The sequence below is a fragment of the Emericellopsis atlantica genome (genome assembly GCF_019669845.1).
Source record: "Emericellopsis atlantica unplaced genomic scaffold F5Z01scaffold_9, whole genome shotgun sequence".
NCBI classification, from domain to species: domain Eukaryota; kingdom Fungi; phylum Ascomycota; class Sordariomycetes; order Hypocreales; family Bionectriaceae; genus Emericellopsis; species Emericellopsis atlantica.
This window is the reverse complement of record NW_025764711.1, coordinates 291,855-307,012: the sequence shown is the minus strand read 5'-3', so window position 1 is coordinate 307,012 and position 15,158 is coordinate 291,855. Positions and strand designations below refer to the sequence as shown.

General features: G+C 55.2%; 8 protein-coding genes and 1 non-coding gene across 9 annotated transcripts; 4 read left to right on the top strand and 5 right to left on the bottom strand.

Annotated features, from left to right (window-relative positions):
- The first annotated feature begins 2 nt into the window (after positions 1-2).
- On the top strand, positions 3-1,974 carry F5Z01DRAFT_549326 (uncharacterized protein). The gene has a single exon (XM_046260596.1). It carries the CDS (start codon positions 145-147, stop codon positions 1,948-1,950), a length of 1,806 nt encoding a protein of 601 aa, XP_046119526.1. The 5' UTR covers positions 3-144; the 3' UTR covers positions 1,951-1,974.
- Positions 1,975-2,984, bottom strand: F5Z01DRAFT_549378 (bacteriocin-protection, YdeI or OmpD-associated-domain-containing protein). Its single transcript, XM_046260598.1, has one exon. It carries the CDS (start codon positions 2,703-2,705, stop codon positions 1,998-2,000), a length of 708 nt encoding a protein of 235 aa, XP_046119525.1. The 5' UTR covers positions 2,706-2,984; the 3' UTR covers positions 1,975-1,997.
- Positions 2,985-3,520: 536 nt separating this feature from the next.
- Positions 3,521-5,242, top strand: F5Z01DRAFT_549336 (voltage-dependent anion channel). The gene is made up of 2 exons (XM_046260597.1): positions 3,521-4,726; positions 4,786-5,242. Exons 1-2 carry the CDS (start codon positions 3,695-3,697, stop codon positions 4,987-4,989), a joined length of 1,236 nt encoding a protein of 411 aa, XP_046119524.1. The 5' UTR covers positions 3,521-3,694; the 3' UTR covers positions 4,990-5,242.
- On the bottom strand, positions 4,968-7,025 carry F5Z01DRAFT_549320 (uncharacterized protein). Its single transcript, XM_046260595.1, has 5 exons — positions 6,913-7,025; positions 6,843-6,857; positions 6,641-6,784; positions 5,525-6,586; positions 4,968-5,477 (listed from the first exon to the last, which is right to left on the bottom strand). Exons 1-5 carry the CDS (start codon positions 6,947-6,949, stop codon positions 5,029-5,031), a joined length of 1,707 nt encoding a protein of 568 aa, XP_046119523.1. The 5' UTR covers positions 6,950-7,025; the 3' UTR covers positions 4,968-5,028.
- A 457-nt stretch (positions 7,026-7,482) lies between these two features.
- On the top strand, positions 7,483-7,554 carry F5Z01DRAFT_t41. The gene has a single exon. It is a non-coding gene; the product is annotated as a tRNA-Ala (tRNA).
- A 360-nt stretch (positions 7,555-7,914) lies between these two features.
- F5Z01DRAFT_635226 (serine protein kinase) lies at positions 7,915-9,416 on the bottom strand (the record flags this gene model as incomplete). The annotated part of the gene is made up of 5 exons (XM_046262133.1): positions 7,915-8,277; positions 8,344-8,490; positions 8,548-8,660; positions 8,737-9,325; positions 9,366-9,416. The coding sequence occupies 5 exons, from the start codon at positions 9,414-9,416 to the stop codon at positions 7,915-7,917; spliced, it is 1,263 nt and encodes a 420-aa protein (XP_046119522.1).
- A 97-nt stretch (positions 9,417-9,513) lies between these two features.
- On the bottom strand, positions 9,514-10,472 carry F5Z01DRAFT_549276 (short-chain dehydrogenase). Its single transcript, XM_046260593.1, has one exon. The coding sequence runs from the start codon at positions 10,383-10,385 to the stop codon at positions 9,594-9,596; it is 792 nt and encodes a 263-aa protein (XP_046119521.1). The 5' UTR covers positions 10,386-10,472; the 3' UTR covers positions 9,514-9,593.
- Positions 10,473-10,868: 396 nt separating this feature from the next.
- Positions 10,869-11,666, bottom strand: F5Z01DRAFT_549290 (uncharacterized protein). Its single transcript, XM_046260594.1, has one exon. It carries the CDS (start codon positions 11,387-11,389, stop codon positions 10,952-10,954), a length of 438 nt encoding a protein of 145 aa, XP_046119520.1. The 5' UTR covers positions 11,390-11,666; the 3' UTR covers positions 10,869-10,951.
- A 1,270-nt stretch (positions 11,667-12,936) lies between these two features.
- Positions 12,937-15,098, top strand: F5Z01DRAFT_635223 (uncharacterized protein; the record flags this gene model as incomplete). Its single annotated transcript, XM_046262132.1, has 3 exons — positions 12,937-13,587; positions 13,644-14,730; positions 14,770-15,098. 3 exons carry the CDS (start codon positions 12,937-12,939, stop codon positions 15,096-15,098), a joined length of 2,067 nt encoding a protein of 688 aa, XP_046119519.1.
- Between the last annotated feature and the right edge of the window lie 60 nt (positions 15,099-15,158).

Genomic DNA, 15,158 nt, shown 5'->3' with positions numbered 1-15,158 from the left:
CTCTTTGTTGGTGACAGCGAAGAGGTGGAAAATATCACGTGATCTTTGTGTTCAGTCTTTGCCCACGCCAGGCATCGTGAACACATTAAACTTTCATCTCAACAAATTTGCGCTGGCCACCCTCATCATTCGCCTCAGCCCACTATGGCGAGAAACGGAATCGTTCTCGACACTTCTGGCGAGTCATCAAGTGAATCCGGCGATGATCGTTCCGACTCTTCACGATCTTCGGGTGCCGCTCTCATCGACGACGAAGCTCACGAGTCCAGCGACATATCAAGCTCTGACGATGAGGACAGTGACCTCTCGACAAACGGGGACGGCCGCGTCTTCCACCAGTTTGCACGTCTACCGCCCGAACTGCGCCAGCGCATATGGCTGTTTGTTTGTCCAGATCTCGAAAACCCAAAGCCTCGCGTCTTGACCCTTCGCCCTGTGAACTTCTCGCCCAGGAATCGGCCGCAACTCTTTGATGACCTATGGCTCAAACCACAGACCGCAGCGCTGCGACTGGTGTCTTCGATACATCACGAGTCAAGGAACCTAGTGACATCGAAATTTCCAAACGTCTTTGGTATCTCGGCTGGCGACTCCGGTGACGGATTGATTCGTTTCGACGCGGAACGTGACATTATTCTGGTCAGTGGCCTTGGGTGGACCGATGCTGGCGAGATAGGCGGGGACTGGGCCAACCTCCTCGCCCAAGTAAAGCATCTCGCCATCCCAATTATATGGTGCGGATTTATACGTGACAATCTTGACAGGATTGGCGATATGGCCGGTCATCGTATCGAAAGACTTTATCTAGCGATAGATGAGGATCTTATGACGGACCGCGAGAAACGATGGGCTGTGACGGAACACGCTCATCGTTACGATGCGGAGTACGAGGAGGATTTGGGGGGTGTTGTTGAGACTCAATCCACCCGGTGGACATGGCCCGACGTCGACACGTTCCCCGACTTTGCCAAATATCACGCACAGGGCGCTATAGAGCGCCACCTGCCCACAAATGTTGCGCTTGAAGATCTGGCCGGAGACGGGGAGACTGAGTTCTTCCCCATGATACAATGGGAGATGGGAGGATGCAGCTACGACAGCCAGGACTATGACTTTGCAGGGCCAAATTTTGTTCGTTTGTGGCAGCAGTACCAATGCGGAGTGCCGTTGGATCAAGACAGCGGGGATTCAGGAGATGATCTGGACGACGACTTCCTCAACCCTCCCAATTTCGAAGACGCATACGAAAGCGAGGGACTGGATGATGCATCTGTTGGGGAACCGGAGTCTGACTCTGGAGATGAAATCCTACCTGGGCCCGTCAATGTCGACGACTCATCGGAAACAGAAGCTGGCGAGCCTCATCCTGGGCGATTCTCCAGCCCTGATATCAGCAGTGAGGAAGAGGAAGAGGAAGAACAAGAGCCCGGTCCACCACGGCCATCAAAACGGAAAATTTTCGGCGATTCCAGCGATGAGGAAGACGAGGCCCCTCCTGCAAAACGCGTTCGGACTCGGCCGGTAGTCGAAATCTCTGACGATGAAGACGAGGAGGAGGACAAGGAAGAGCCAGTGCGTGGGCCAGCCCGCGGCAGAGCGCAGGTCATTTCGTCAGATGAGGTGGAGGGTGGCGGTGCCACAGCCGCTTCCACCAGCTCCGACGAGGACGATGAAGAGGAAGATGAGGAGCCACCAGCACGCAGTCTTACGCTAGCTCAGCGGCTGGCAAATTTCCGGGAGGAAATTCCCACACCGACTGCCCGTGCGCGTGGCCGTCACCATGCCACGAGCGGCGGCGAAGATGAGGAAAGCTCGGACGATGATGACAGCGAAGAGGAAGAGGACAGCGAAGACGATTCAGGCGATGAGAATCCACTCGTCGATGACATCGCTAGCGAGACGGACGACGACGATGGCGACGGTGAAGATGATGAGGAGGAAGGCTGGTGAGCGCGCTTGGAACATGCTCCGCTAGCTATGCAATGTGACGAATATAATCAAATCAGCTTTCCGTCCGCAAGCATCTTGACAAATTGCTCCAACTTCTTCTCCCGGGCGACGGCTGTCTTTGTAGTTTCCAGTCGCACGAGGAAAGCATACCGCGCCGTCTTGTTCAACCCCTCCCAGAACGTCCAGGCCCCTTTCACCTCCTTCAGGCGCGCCTCAAAGTCCATGGGCACGGTAACGTCCTTGGCACCTGAATATGCTCTCTCCCATCGCCCGTCTGCTTTAGCAGCCTCGACCTCCTTAAGCCCTGCGGCCATCATCTTCCGTTGGTGTTGAAGCGCAGCGACTTTGCTGACGTTCCTTTTTGACCATAGACTGGCCTTGCGACGCGGCGTGAAGCGTCGAGCAGAGTGCGTGCCTGAAGGCAGGCTCTTGCACTGTCCATCAATCCAGCCGTAGCACAGCGCAATGTCTAGAGCTTCCTCGTACGTGATGGAGGGGACTGGGTGGGCTTTCTTGCTGAATTGCAGCCAGATGCCCTTGGGCGTCGAGTCGTGGTTTGCGTGAAGCCAGGTTTCGAAGTTGGCTGCCCTCGGGAAGAGCAGTGCATTCGAGGCCTCTGACAGGGAGTTCTTGGGTCCTGCTGGGACTGCTGCCGGGTTCGTTGTCTTTGATTTAGTAGTGCTTTTGACAGTGGCATCTGGCTGTGCCTCGGATGATATGCCTATTGTTTTGCGTGAACGAAGCGTGCGCGTCATGCTGGCTGGGGATAGCGACGCGGCCTAGCATGGGTAGTATCAGATCTAGAATTCGCATGCATAGACGAGCGGTTGGCCCATGAGTTCACATAGACACGGACCAGAGTTTGAGTGCATGCGATGTACGCAGGCCGCAACATGATCACCCTGCTGAATGAGTTTGGAAGTCCCATGTCTTATGACTACCCTGTGTCTTACTAGCCCGTGCGGCGCAATCCTGGTAATTGTGCCGCGAAGTGTACAGGAAAGATTCAATTACGAAGCCACAAGATAAAGAGGAATTGATAAGTTTGAATTGTTATTCAGATGTAGCACAGCAAGTCCGTTCCAGAATTCCCATCCGACAAAGGGGAGATGAAGAGTGTCATCGAAAGCAGCGTCATACCATCACGACAGATTAATTTAAGTTTGCTTGATGACGCAGGCGGCCTTTTGGACTGGGAGGGTGATGTGGAGAAGAGGCTGGCGTCGACTGGACGCTGGACACCCATCGGTATTTGGACGTACGCGTATACGGCATGTCCGTAATGTCACACTGAACGCATTCTGCGCAAAGGATGAAAAGGCTGACATTGGGAGGTGGTCTAATCGTCTGTCTCTTTCGGGACGGTGGTGCAGGGCAGGCAAATGGGCAAGTTGATGCCGGATGTCGAGATCACGGTTGTCGCCAAGCTTTCAGATCCCCCCCGATGCGACAATCATCACTGGGCGGGTCACTCAGGAATCAAGATTTGAGGCTGCGAATAAACTGGAGACGCCGTGTTGCGCGCACTAATGAAATGCCTACTCGGCAGCGACATGCCGCACTTGTCCACGCGGAGCCAAGCCTTTATTGCGTATGCCCAGCCTTGCAACGGGCACGACTCCTGCCCCAAACAGAAAACGAATTGACATCCCCCCCCACCAGAGTAAAAAGGCTTGGGATCTGGATTTCCTCATCATTACACACTCCGAAATACGTTGCTCGCCAACCTTGAAAAGCGGGCATCATGGGGGCCCAACCCCAGGCCACCCAGACGACGCCCGCGCGCACGGCGCTGCAACACTTCTCGACACCCTTCTTCCTCATACCGCAGGGGACCGGCATCATCGCCGTCATCCTCCACTCGACTGAGTACCAATTCACCGGCCTTCAGACCATCGCCGTCATCTTTTGGATGATCAACCTTGTCACGCTCCTGCTCTTCAGCCTCATCCTCTTCTTGCGCATCGTCCTCGAACCCAAAGCCTTCTTCCGCGGCGTCGGCACCGATCCCTCGCAGGCATCATGCCTCGCCAGCATCAGCGTCTCCTTCAGCGTCTCGGTCATGATGGTCTCGCTCGTGGTCGTGCCGAGTTGGGGCGGTAGGAGCTGGGCGAATGCCGTCTACGCGCTGTGGTGGGTGGCCGCGGGCCTGGCAATAGCATGCTGCGTCGGCGTCCCGCTCCTCTTCCTCAAGGCTATACGGGCGCAGGGCGGCTTTGTGGAGAGCATGACGCCGACGACGCAGCTGCCCATGATTGCCGCGCTGACGGCGGCGGCGGCGGCGGGCACCATAGCGAGCTCGGCTGATTTGGAGCGCGGCCAGCTTGTTCCCATGCTCATCGTGGGGTTCCTCCTCGTCGGCCTGGCGCTGCCGCTCGCCGTCATGCTGGACGTCCTGTTCCTGATACGCATGCTCCAGCCGCACGAGGGCAGCACGGGCGGACCGCTGCCAGCCCCACTCATCTACACGGACATGGTGCTCTGTGGTCCATGGGGTCAGGCCAGCTATGCCCTGCAATCGATCGGCCAAGCCATGACCAAGTTGAAGCCCGTCTCGGGCCCCTACCCGTCACCAGAATCCGCCGTCTTTGTGTCGCAGCAGGCTGTCGCGCCCATTGGGTATGCGAGCATGTTGGGTGGCATCGTCGCCTGGGGCCAGGCCACGTTCTGGTGGACGTTTGCCGTCTTCTGCATCGTGCGCGTGATGCTCAAGGTGATCAGGAAGCGTGAGCCGTTTCCTTTTGCTATTCCGTCCTGGTCAATTGTGTTCCCATGGGTAAGTGACCGTTGTTGCCTCGAGCATGTGCTGGCCATTTCGCTAACAGTCCCCCCCAGGGTGTATACACCAACGCCACTGTCCAGCTGGGCAAGCTCCTCGACTCGCCGGTGTGCAGGGTATGGTCTACGATTCTGGTCATCGTTCTGGTCATCCTGTGGCTCACCTGCTCCGCGTTGACGCTGCGTGGCGTGTTTCGAGGGACATTGCTGGGGCTGCGCAAGGGCTGGAAAGTGCCGCCGGCTCAGAATGGAGCAGCTTGATGTTAGATATAGACAGCCTCCATCGAATGTCCTCCGCAATCATCCAAACATGTCCACGAGCTTCCTTGCCGGCCAGGCATGCTGTGCGCGGTACCTCTCGACCACCTTTTTGATAGCCTCCCGCTCATAGTGATCCGTGAAAAAGTCGCCAAACATCTCGAGGACGAACGCTGCGTTCAGGATGGCGGGCGGCGACCCGGGATGGCAGAGCGCAATGCCACAGAGCTGGATCATGATGCCGCGCACGTCGCTCTCCACCTTTCGCCAGACGTTGCGCGGGACTGCGTTGGACTTGAGCGCGGGATTTTCCGCGTAGAGGACCGACTTGGCCATGAGAGCCTGCTGGATCGTGGTGGTCTCCAAGACAGTCGAGTACCAGATGGTGGGGAAGATCTCTCCCAGTGTGCGATCAGCCTCTTTATAGTATATGGGCTGGAAATCCGTCAGGACATCTTGGTCCAGATGCTCCTGTTGCCTCATTAGGCGGTCTGTTTTGTCAGCTGGTGTCAAGCACACGGTCTCTCTTTAAACGTACTCCATTCTTGCTCCGAGCCGTTGCCCCAGCGCCATTTGACGACCTGCACTGTATGCATGACAGCCTTGTTGGCACTGGAAGCAGTGGGCCAGTAGTCGGCCGCCAGGATCATCTGCGGGGCCTGTCTCCTCGTGAAGGAGTGGTAAATCTCCTGCCTCAAGGCCATCCAGTAGGCAGCACGGATCAGACCTCGGCGGCCAAACAAGGACTGCGAGGGGGGGCTCCTCAAGACTGCGTCAATAATAGGCAGGAAGTTGATTTGTGGCTTGGTAGGCGTCGGCTCAAGGAAGTGGAGATGAGATCCATGGTCATCGCCGTCATCCTCGTCATCAATCTCCTCGAGCTGTCGCAGGATGACTGCGGTGGCAATGATGCTATCTCGGTACTCGTCATCTTCTGTATCGTGGAAGCGTCGCAACGCGGGGATGCACTGCAGCATGTACTCGACGGCCGTGTGCCTGTCGAGGTCGGGGAGGTGCTGGCCCTGGTAGACGATGCCTCGCTTCGTCTGGTACTGTGGCATTCTCGCCAGGCGACGTGCCGCGACAGCAAAGACGGCATTGAGCAGGTGCGGATGTCGACGCGCGCGGACCGGGACGACGAGCTGGAAGTGTCGCTCCTCGTCGCAGAGGTCCAGCCAATGCCCGATTTCATCAATGTAGTATCGCATCAGGCAGGCCTCCTGGACGTCCTGCAAGGGGAAGTGACGGAGGGCCGTGTCTTCATGGTGAACCGGAGGTGACAGTGCAGATCTCGCGTTGGGACCCGTCCAGTCCCAGGGCGGCGGCACGTTCCCCTCGCATATAGGAGGCAGGATCACGTTCTGCAGGCTGGCAGGATCACTCACCCCATTGACATGATCAGACTCGGAGGAGCTCAGAGGCGGCAGGGTTTTCTCTGTCCGACGACGCTTGTTCTCTGGCGGCTGAGTGCTGACACTGGGGGAGGCATCATGACTAGATGCACGCTCATCATTGGGGGTCTCACTGTGGCAAGACAATGATGTGGTGTCTTCTCCACCATCTTCGCCGTCTGGATCTAGAGACTGTGTCTCAAGCTGAACTGAGGAAAGTCAGAGGCTTGGGGTGAGAATCAAATGGGAAGAACCCAACTCACATTGCCGAGGTGCGCTGTTGACCCACCGCTGGTCCTTGGAGAAGTTGGCCGTGGTGTCGTGGCGGAAGACAGTCTTCTTGCTTGGTCTCGAGCATTTCAGCGCCTTCCTCTCGCAGCTGCTGCAGACTGGGCGCTTCTCATCGCCTGCGGGTTGGATGTGTCAGAGTCTGCACATTGATTTCACGCAGGGGCTGCTGCTTACACTTGACGTGTCTCTCTGGGGGGTACACATTAGTGCCGTGTGACTTGACGGATAATGATATATAACATACCCTTGCACTGCAAACACGGCCTCTTGACCGCGGGCATTGCGCAGATCCGGAAGCTCACAATGGGAGCCCGTTACTTGTTGTGTAAGATATGTCGTAGGAGGGGACTGGAGAAGAAGCAGCGCTGGACGGTGGAGGAGGACGAGGGAGGGGAAGGGGGAATCTTCGCCGGATCTAGCCGCTTTGAGCGAGATGGGGCATTGGCGGTATCATGTCGCAAGCTTAGGTTCCTAAGGTAAATAATCCTTCCCGACCGAGGCATGATTACCTGGTTCCAGTCCTTCTTTTTGATTATGAACATGTAATTAACATGCACTCAGGCGTACTCTAGGCAGCCTCAATCGTTCCTCCAGTCCAGGGACTGCTTTTCCGTCGCGCTCACGTCGAATCTCCGCACAATTAGTCCACCAACTGACTCGAGACGCTTGAAGCCTTGAACCACTTGCCGCCCCCCGCATTTTCCGCTTAAGGCATTTCAGTCCCGACGGGTTATCCACTGGAGGTCGGCCGAGAGAATTTGCAGCGCACCAGGAATATATCCCGCATTTTCACCATTTCTTTCATCAACCATTCGGGCGAATGGTCTAGTGGTATGATTCTTCCTTAGCATGGAAGAGGTCCAGGGTTCAATTCCCTGTTCGTCCAGTTGTCCCAACATCCAGCTTGTCTGGGCTTTCCCTTTTGTCTTTTTGCCCTGATATAGTGCCCTGACCTTGTGGTTGCTCTGGGATAGACAGTCGACCGGCTCTCGGGTAAAGCGATAAAGACCATCACAAACACGAGCACGTCAGACGACAGACCTGTGCTACTGCATGTAGGGAAGCAACTTCAACATTAGCTTGCCACTTTGGTCAGAGGGTGGGCAACATCAAATCCCGGCTTCATGAGTCTAGCTTCTTTTTTCCCCCCCTCGACGTCTTGTCTTGTTGATTAACCGCTAACATATATGTCCAGCGGCTGCTCAAACCATGACCCGTCAACAGGAACAGCTCCAACTTAACCCCCTCAGCTCAACCAGGTGTCCTTGAGCAAAGCTGAGGCAGTCGCTCTCGAGGAAGGCTCAAAGTAGAGCATCTTACTCACGAGCTCTGCCAGTTTACGGACGTCCTCGAGGCTCAGTTCTGCACTCTTGCCTTGATCAAAGTAGATTTCTTCCAGCCACTGTTGCAGCGTGTGGGTGCTCACGGCTCCCTCTTCCTCGCGTCCCGCCTGGACAAAGTCTATCGATTCCTCCTTGAGGCGGTTGGCCCGCTCTACCCAGCGCTTCGGGAGCTTGTCGGTAGCAAAATCCTCCATTTGGCCAGTGAGTATACCAGGAGTCAACATTAAGACGTCGAACGGGGTTTGCCCAGCAAAGAGCTCGAATAGCTGCCCACATGGTTAGCAGCTCTGTCCACGCCTTATGATAGACTGCAAAAAGTAGAAAGCACATACCAGACAACCCATACTCCATAGATCCACGCGATGATCAAAATTGTCTTCAAATACGACCTCTGGCGCGCGTACAGCAAGTGGTGTGTGGAGAGTCACCGGGGGTTCCGTATCAAAGAATGATTCTCCATAGTCCACGATTTTGATTGACTCAGACAAAGATGTATGCACCGGACATGATGTAGGTCAAACGAGATATTCTGGTACCCCCGGCTCAGTTGGTTCACCATTTACTCGTCGAACTGGTCCAAGTTCGGGTCGCCCCAATATCCTCGACAGCTCGTCCTCGCCACTCGAGTCCGACAGGGAGAGGGTGAAGACTATATTGCGCGCATGAAGGTCTGTTCTGTTTAGCGGACATGCGGAGCTGGGACTTGACCTCTGGGCAAAACATACCTCCATGTCCAATTCCGTGTTGGTGCAAATAGTCAAGGCCAAGGAGAGTCTGACGCGCAACCTTTTTCGCAAGCGCAGCGGGAAGTCTGTCGCCAACAAATCGGACATCGACAATATCAGACACGCTTGGACCAAGGAGTTCCAGCACCAAGCACTCATGGGTGCCGTTGGGACCGTCAAGCTCAAAGTGGTCCAGTACTTTCATCACGGATGCAGCACCCGCGTTCTGCAGAGACGACGTTGCAATCGTGCGCATGACCTGGAGTTGTCGATTCGCTTGTTCAGACTGCCATTCTGAGACGGATATCTTGACTGCGACGTAACGTCCCTTCTCTTCGTCTCTGGCAGCCCAGACGGTCGAGTGGCCGCCCCAGCCCAGCTTGTGCAGGACGCGATACCGCCCATGCTTCAACTGGTCTCCGAGGTGCGTAGGATGATAACCACCTTTTGTGTAGCGGTGCAGCGGCTCAGCATCGACGTCGCAAGCATACCGGAATAGCGGCCTTGTCGTCAGAGGTTTGGCACCGCGGGCAGTCAGGTTGTGAACGCCGCGAGGGGTTGCTCGACGCACAGAACCCGTGAGATGCCACTTATATATCGTCACGACCGAGATACGGGACACCAAGGACTTGGATGCGAGTCCGAACAGTTCTGGCGGTAGCTGGTTCGAGGACTGACATTGTGGAGTGAGCGTGCAAGTGACAGGTTATGCAATGTTCGCCTTGCAAACATGAACATGAAGCTCGACGGGTGTTGATGAAGCACGCCGCTCGTCACTTTTGATAGCTGGCGGTAGCACAGCATTGCAGGCTGAAAAGTGTCCGCATTTATTACTCTGTTCATTTCTTCAAACTCTGCTACTTCCCACCAGAAGCTTTGGAGTAAACTGCCCCATACGCGTCATACCATTTCCGCACCATGTCATTGCCAGGCCCAGCCGTGATCATATCATCACCGTTCTCCAGCTTCACCGAAATCTCATCCATAAACTCTTTCAAGCTCAAAGCCATTGCGTTCTTCTCCTTCTTGTTGTCGTCCGGATCGACCCTCTCGCGATGCAGGTCCGTCTCAACCATGGGGGGCGCAATCTCCACCACGCGCACGTTGGTGCCCGCCTGCGCCAGCTGCGTGCGCAGGGTCATGCTCCACGAGTGCAGCCAGGCCTTGGTGCCGTTGTAGACCGGGTTTATGATGGAGAAGGGCACAAAGCCCAAGACGGACGAGACATTGATGATGGTCGCCGATGGCTTGGACTGGAGGTGCGGCAACAATGTCAGTGCCAGATGCATGGGTCCGCGGATGTTGATATCAATCTCCTGGTCTGCCTTGGACAGGAAATCGACGGCATCCATCTTGGTAACGTCGATCGGCCGCTGCACACCGGCGTTGTTGACGAGGCAGTCTAGCTCGGGGTGCTCCTTTGTGATCTTCTCGACAAAGGACGGAATGTCAGCTGTCTTGCCCGTGTCGAGGACATAGTAGCCGGCCGCGCCAATGGCCTTGCTCGTTTCCTGCAGATTGGATTCCGTGCGGCCTGCAAGGAGGACCTTTTTGCCGTTGGCGATGAAGTACTCGGCCATGGCGCGGCCGATACCCCCAGCGCCGCCTGTGATGACGGCACACTTGAAGTTAAGCTTGTCGCCGGGCATTGTGTTGAGTGAGTGATGATGAGAATGATTGCAGTTTCAAGAGTATGGGGAGAGTCAGTCGCCGCGCGTGTTGTTTCGAAGCAGTCTGATGAATATACCTTAGGCTGATGTGGACGTTCGATGACGTCATAGGGGTTCCGTGAGTCCGTCCACGTTGAGCCAGAAAGATCATGATCTTGTTCCTCCACGAGACTCCAATTCTTGCCTAGCCGTAGTGATGTTCTGGATCCATAACTCCATAATTAGGGTGTTTTTTCGGAAAGGTTACGGCTCGAGCCGGCAATATGGCTGCTCCTATGTTGGATATCCAACGACTTGCACTATTGAAGGGGCTTCCTATCCACGCTTGTGGACCGACATATTGCAGCTCTCCGTCACAATCACGTCGATTCGCTCAGACGCATTGTTGAAGTTTCATATCATTCGGTAAGGATCGTGTGTATCGTAAGCAACCCAACGTGACATCTATTCTGACAAACGTGAAGGGAAATTGAAGGAAAGACAACCCAATGATACCCATAACAGCATTCTAGCATCCAAGGATATGTTCCAGCAACCACAATCAATCAGGGAAGATCAGAGACGACCCAGCTGCGGTCGGGGGTGACAGTCTCGCCGTCCTCGAGGATATCGTCATTGTAGCCAGCCCACACAATCTTGCCCGCCTCGTAATCGACGATGGACAGGACAGTGAAGCCGCTGCTGTCGTAGCCCGAGGTGATGGTGAAGGGCTCGCAGGACTGGGGGGTGACGCCGGGCGTCTCCGAGGCAGGCTCGCCCTCGATGATGTACTCGCAGTCCACGGGCTCAAAGCCGTCCTCGTTCTTGTCAACGCTAAAGGTCCAGGTGCACTTGGTGTCGTCCTTGTTGCAGTCGCGGCTCATGTCCAGCACGGTCCACTCCTTGGCAGCCGCCGAGGACATGGACTTGAGCTGCTGGCGGCGAGCCGGGGCAGCAAAGGCCGTAGAGGCGAGGAAGAGCGTGACCAGGCTTTGAGCGAGCATGGTGAAATGTTTTGTGGTGTTTGAGGTTCGTTGTTGTGTGTGAGTCTGTCGTCGCTATGGTGTCTTATGAGCTTCGAAGATGAGAGCAGTGATGAAATTGCCCTATCCTTGGAAGCAAGAGTCCATGGCCTTATATACACATTTCGTCGTTACACGGACGATCAAGCCAGTCTCGCCTTATGGCACTTGATGCGATCATGACGATGCCCAAGCCACTGGCCAAGAGACGTGCCTTCTGGATGATGTGAGCCTGCCAGCTAATCCACCACCGACGCGCAGTATAAAATCTGTCGCCGACGCCGAGCCAGAAGAACACGAGAAGATCTGCGGTGTCACCCATGTCAGCTGCCGTGGCACAGTCCAACGACCTGCCGGCAATGGTCCAGGAGTTGCCATATGGGGCATAGCATCGTTGCATCCCCACAAGGGTCCAGGTTCGATCGAGTGACCGTCAATTAAGTACAGCCGCAATGCAACTGAAGAGACGGTCTATTTTGAGAAAGATGGGGTAATGAGGCGGGCCTCTGTGTACGTATCGAGGTCGCATGGCGGCATGATGACGATGTGCTGGCATCTGTGCTGGCTTTGCCGCTCGTGTTTATCGTGATAAAGTGGACAACGCCTATATTGTCGGGCGTTATGCTCAAGGGCGGAGTACAAACACTCTCCAGAATCGCAGACAGATCGGGGCAGCCAGAACGGGGCAGCCAGAAGTATTCATACGAGCAATTCTCGCATATTCACTGAGGCAGAGAAACAGTGTGCTGACGAAAAAGGCGGACTGACTCTGAGGCCGGTGTCTGGTCAGCTCGTGCTGAGTCGAGACTCACCGCAAGGCGGAGCTCGTACTTGAGCCAAGCCGGAGCTCTTCACATTCGATGTTCAGCTCTCGAATGGGCAAGGTCAGGCAAATCGTACCTCTGCGAGAAGCTCATGTGACTCCAAGTCACCTATGATTTGACTAGAGATCAAAAGTTAGCATACCCTACACGCAGTTGGGTCGTTTCTTTAAGAAACTAGCCGAATAATTTAGAGCAGAAGTTGGCTTCGCCGAGGATGAGATCGACGTAGTGTCGTGTGAGTCCGTTATTGTTCACTTCATGTTCACTATCGTCCGGTCTCATCGTGATCCCGACTGTGGCTTCCCGCGATGCTTTTGCCTGCATGAGGGTCAATAAACCTCAGAACAATATTCCAAGATGTTCCATGTGTGAATATAGCCTTTAAGCTTATTAATATGAGGCAGTTGACTGGATGTGTTCAAGTTGAAGTTATTTGAGCATGAGAATTCGTTATGGAAGCCTCAACTCACGGGCATTATGTGCTGGTCAGCTGGTCACTGGCTCTCTCACTTGCTCTTGGGATGTGAGAATACTCAATTTCACCTCATCTTCTTTCAGCTTTTCAAGCAGCACAATATCATTGAACCCGTGACTCACACGAGCATTAGATCAAGTTAAACCAAGAGCGCTCTCCCTGCCTCCCGTCCTTCTTTCACCTCACCCTTACACCTTCAATTCCCTTCATGCTTCCCTCCTGCGTTTCCCATGACCCCCAGCCCACCTTCTCAAAGCCAACTCGAGCGAGAACAAGCTCTCGCTGAAGAACACACTCGAAAGGAGCGAGCAAAGTTCTTTGACCAACTCCGCGAAGAGATAGAGAGATCCTCTAGAGCTCCGACGATGGAGGAAGCAGACACTTCTTCGTCCAACAAGCCCTCTGTGCGTGAGAAACTCATTCATCGTCTTGGAAAAGTCTGGGGTGATGAGGCCAGAGAGGAGTTCGCAGCCGAAACGGACAATTTCATCCGCTATGTCGTCAAGCTGGAAGAGAAGCCGTTCCCCAACGTCCTGGAGCAGTTGGAGGCCGCTATGCAGATAAGGAGAGACAACACTGGAGGCAACAAATACAGGACGAAATTGACAGTCCCTGACATCCAGGTGGCCGCTGACAAGCTGGGCATTACAATATCCAGGCTGCCCACCACCAAGAAAAGAGGTCGAGACAGCATGACTGAGCCTCCTGACGAGAAGCCTAGCCCTCCTCCGTCTAGCACACCTCGCAAGAAGCGAAAGAACTCGGCCTCGGAAGCTTCTCCTTCTACCAAGTCCAAGATCATCGACAACGTCTTTACGCCTGTTAACTCTGGAAAAGCAAACGCGTCCTCCAAGAAGAAAGCCGGCAAGTTACCACAGATTGTGGATTCAACACCACATACTGCAGCTGCTAACCAGTCACAGACCCAGTCCATCAGAGCAACACAATGGAGCTCATCATCGCACCTGCGGCCCGACGCTCAGCAACCCCGGCGCCCGACACGGAACATGAATATGGCGGAGACGCCCCAGAGCCGTCGAGTCCTTTCAAGCTGACACATACTCCGCGCCCCCCACCACCGCCTGCCCTCGTTGAGAGTTCGAAGCTCAAGCATGAGATTCACCTCGAGGACACCAAGGAAACCCTGAAGGTCGAGAAGACGCTGACTTCTGTCCCTTCAGTCCGCGCATCGGAGGACCGTGAGGACACCAAAACGCTCGACACTATTGATGACGACCGCAGCATCGACCTTGAACAGGAGTATTTCCACGAGGGAAATGCTCCAAGTGTCATCGAAGAAATCAAGTCCGCCCTCGAAACGCCGGCCAATGAGGCCATCGTGGATGTGAAGCCCACATGCGAATTCGACGATGCGATTCAGCACCAGCACGTTTCCGAGCCTCGTGCATCTGTGGACGAGACAGCTGCCGCGCATGCAGATGGAGGCCACAAATCTGCGCTTGAGACAACGCCGTTGCCTATCACGCCCCAGAGTGCGAAGTTCGAAATCCCTAGTATCACTCAACTGCCGGGACCCGAACGTATTTCATCCGGGGAGCTGACCGAAGCCTCCATGAAAACATGCATCAAGCTCGTCGCGGAGTGCTCCATCTGTCCGACGACCTTCCTGGATGCTGAGCTCGACCAGCCGTTGACTAACAACAGCGCTGGCACGACTGGTTCCATCTTTTCCATCATTGGTGTTCCGGTCAATGAGCGTTCAGGCGAATCAGTCAATTCAGGTGAGAAGGACGCCTCCAACTCGACGCTTTGGTTCCTTCTGCACGTTGACGAACGCCACCGTTTCGTCTACGCGTACGACTTCTGTCCCTCTTTGGGCCTGCAGCACCACGTCCGCACATACATCACCGACGTCATGAGCAAGGCTCTCCAATTCGACAAGCCACCGCGCGTGATTCCCACATCACCCGTCTGCCTCGAGAACGCCAAGGACAGCGGCTACATGGTCGTGGCCGCCGCCTGCTACAAGGCTGCTGGCTTCGACATCCCCTCCACCGAGGATTGTTTGCCCTAGAAGGCCATTCTCTCCCGGTTCATGGCAGGCGCTGGCAGTGTTACCCAGCAGCAGGGCGTTCCGTCTTTCGCTCAGGAGGTGGCTCACATGTATCAGGAGTTGGAAGTACTCCAAGCTCGGGCGAAGCAGTGCATGGAGCTGGCCGCAGCACACGACGACGACCCGCCGCCTTCTGCTGTGGGACCCATGGAGGTCTTCCGATCGCTTGCCGCATCCGCTCCCAGTGGCGAGGTGACGCAGCGCATTGCTGGTGTGCTTCAGCTTTTGGAAGACATTGAGGGTCGAGACGGGGATCAATTTGCTAAGTACGTGGATTTGATGGGCGACACGATGAAGCAGCTTTCTGGGTTGTATTAGCGTGCGGTGATATGGAGTGTTCACCCAGGGGTTCTTGTCTTTTCTGTTTTTGATTTTCAC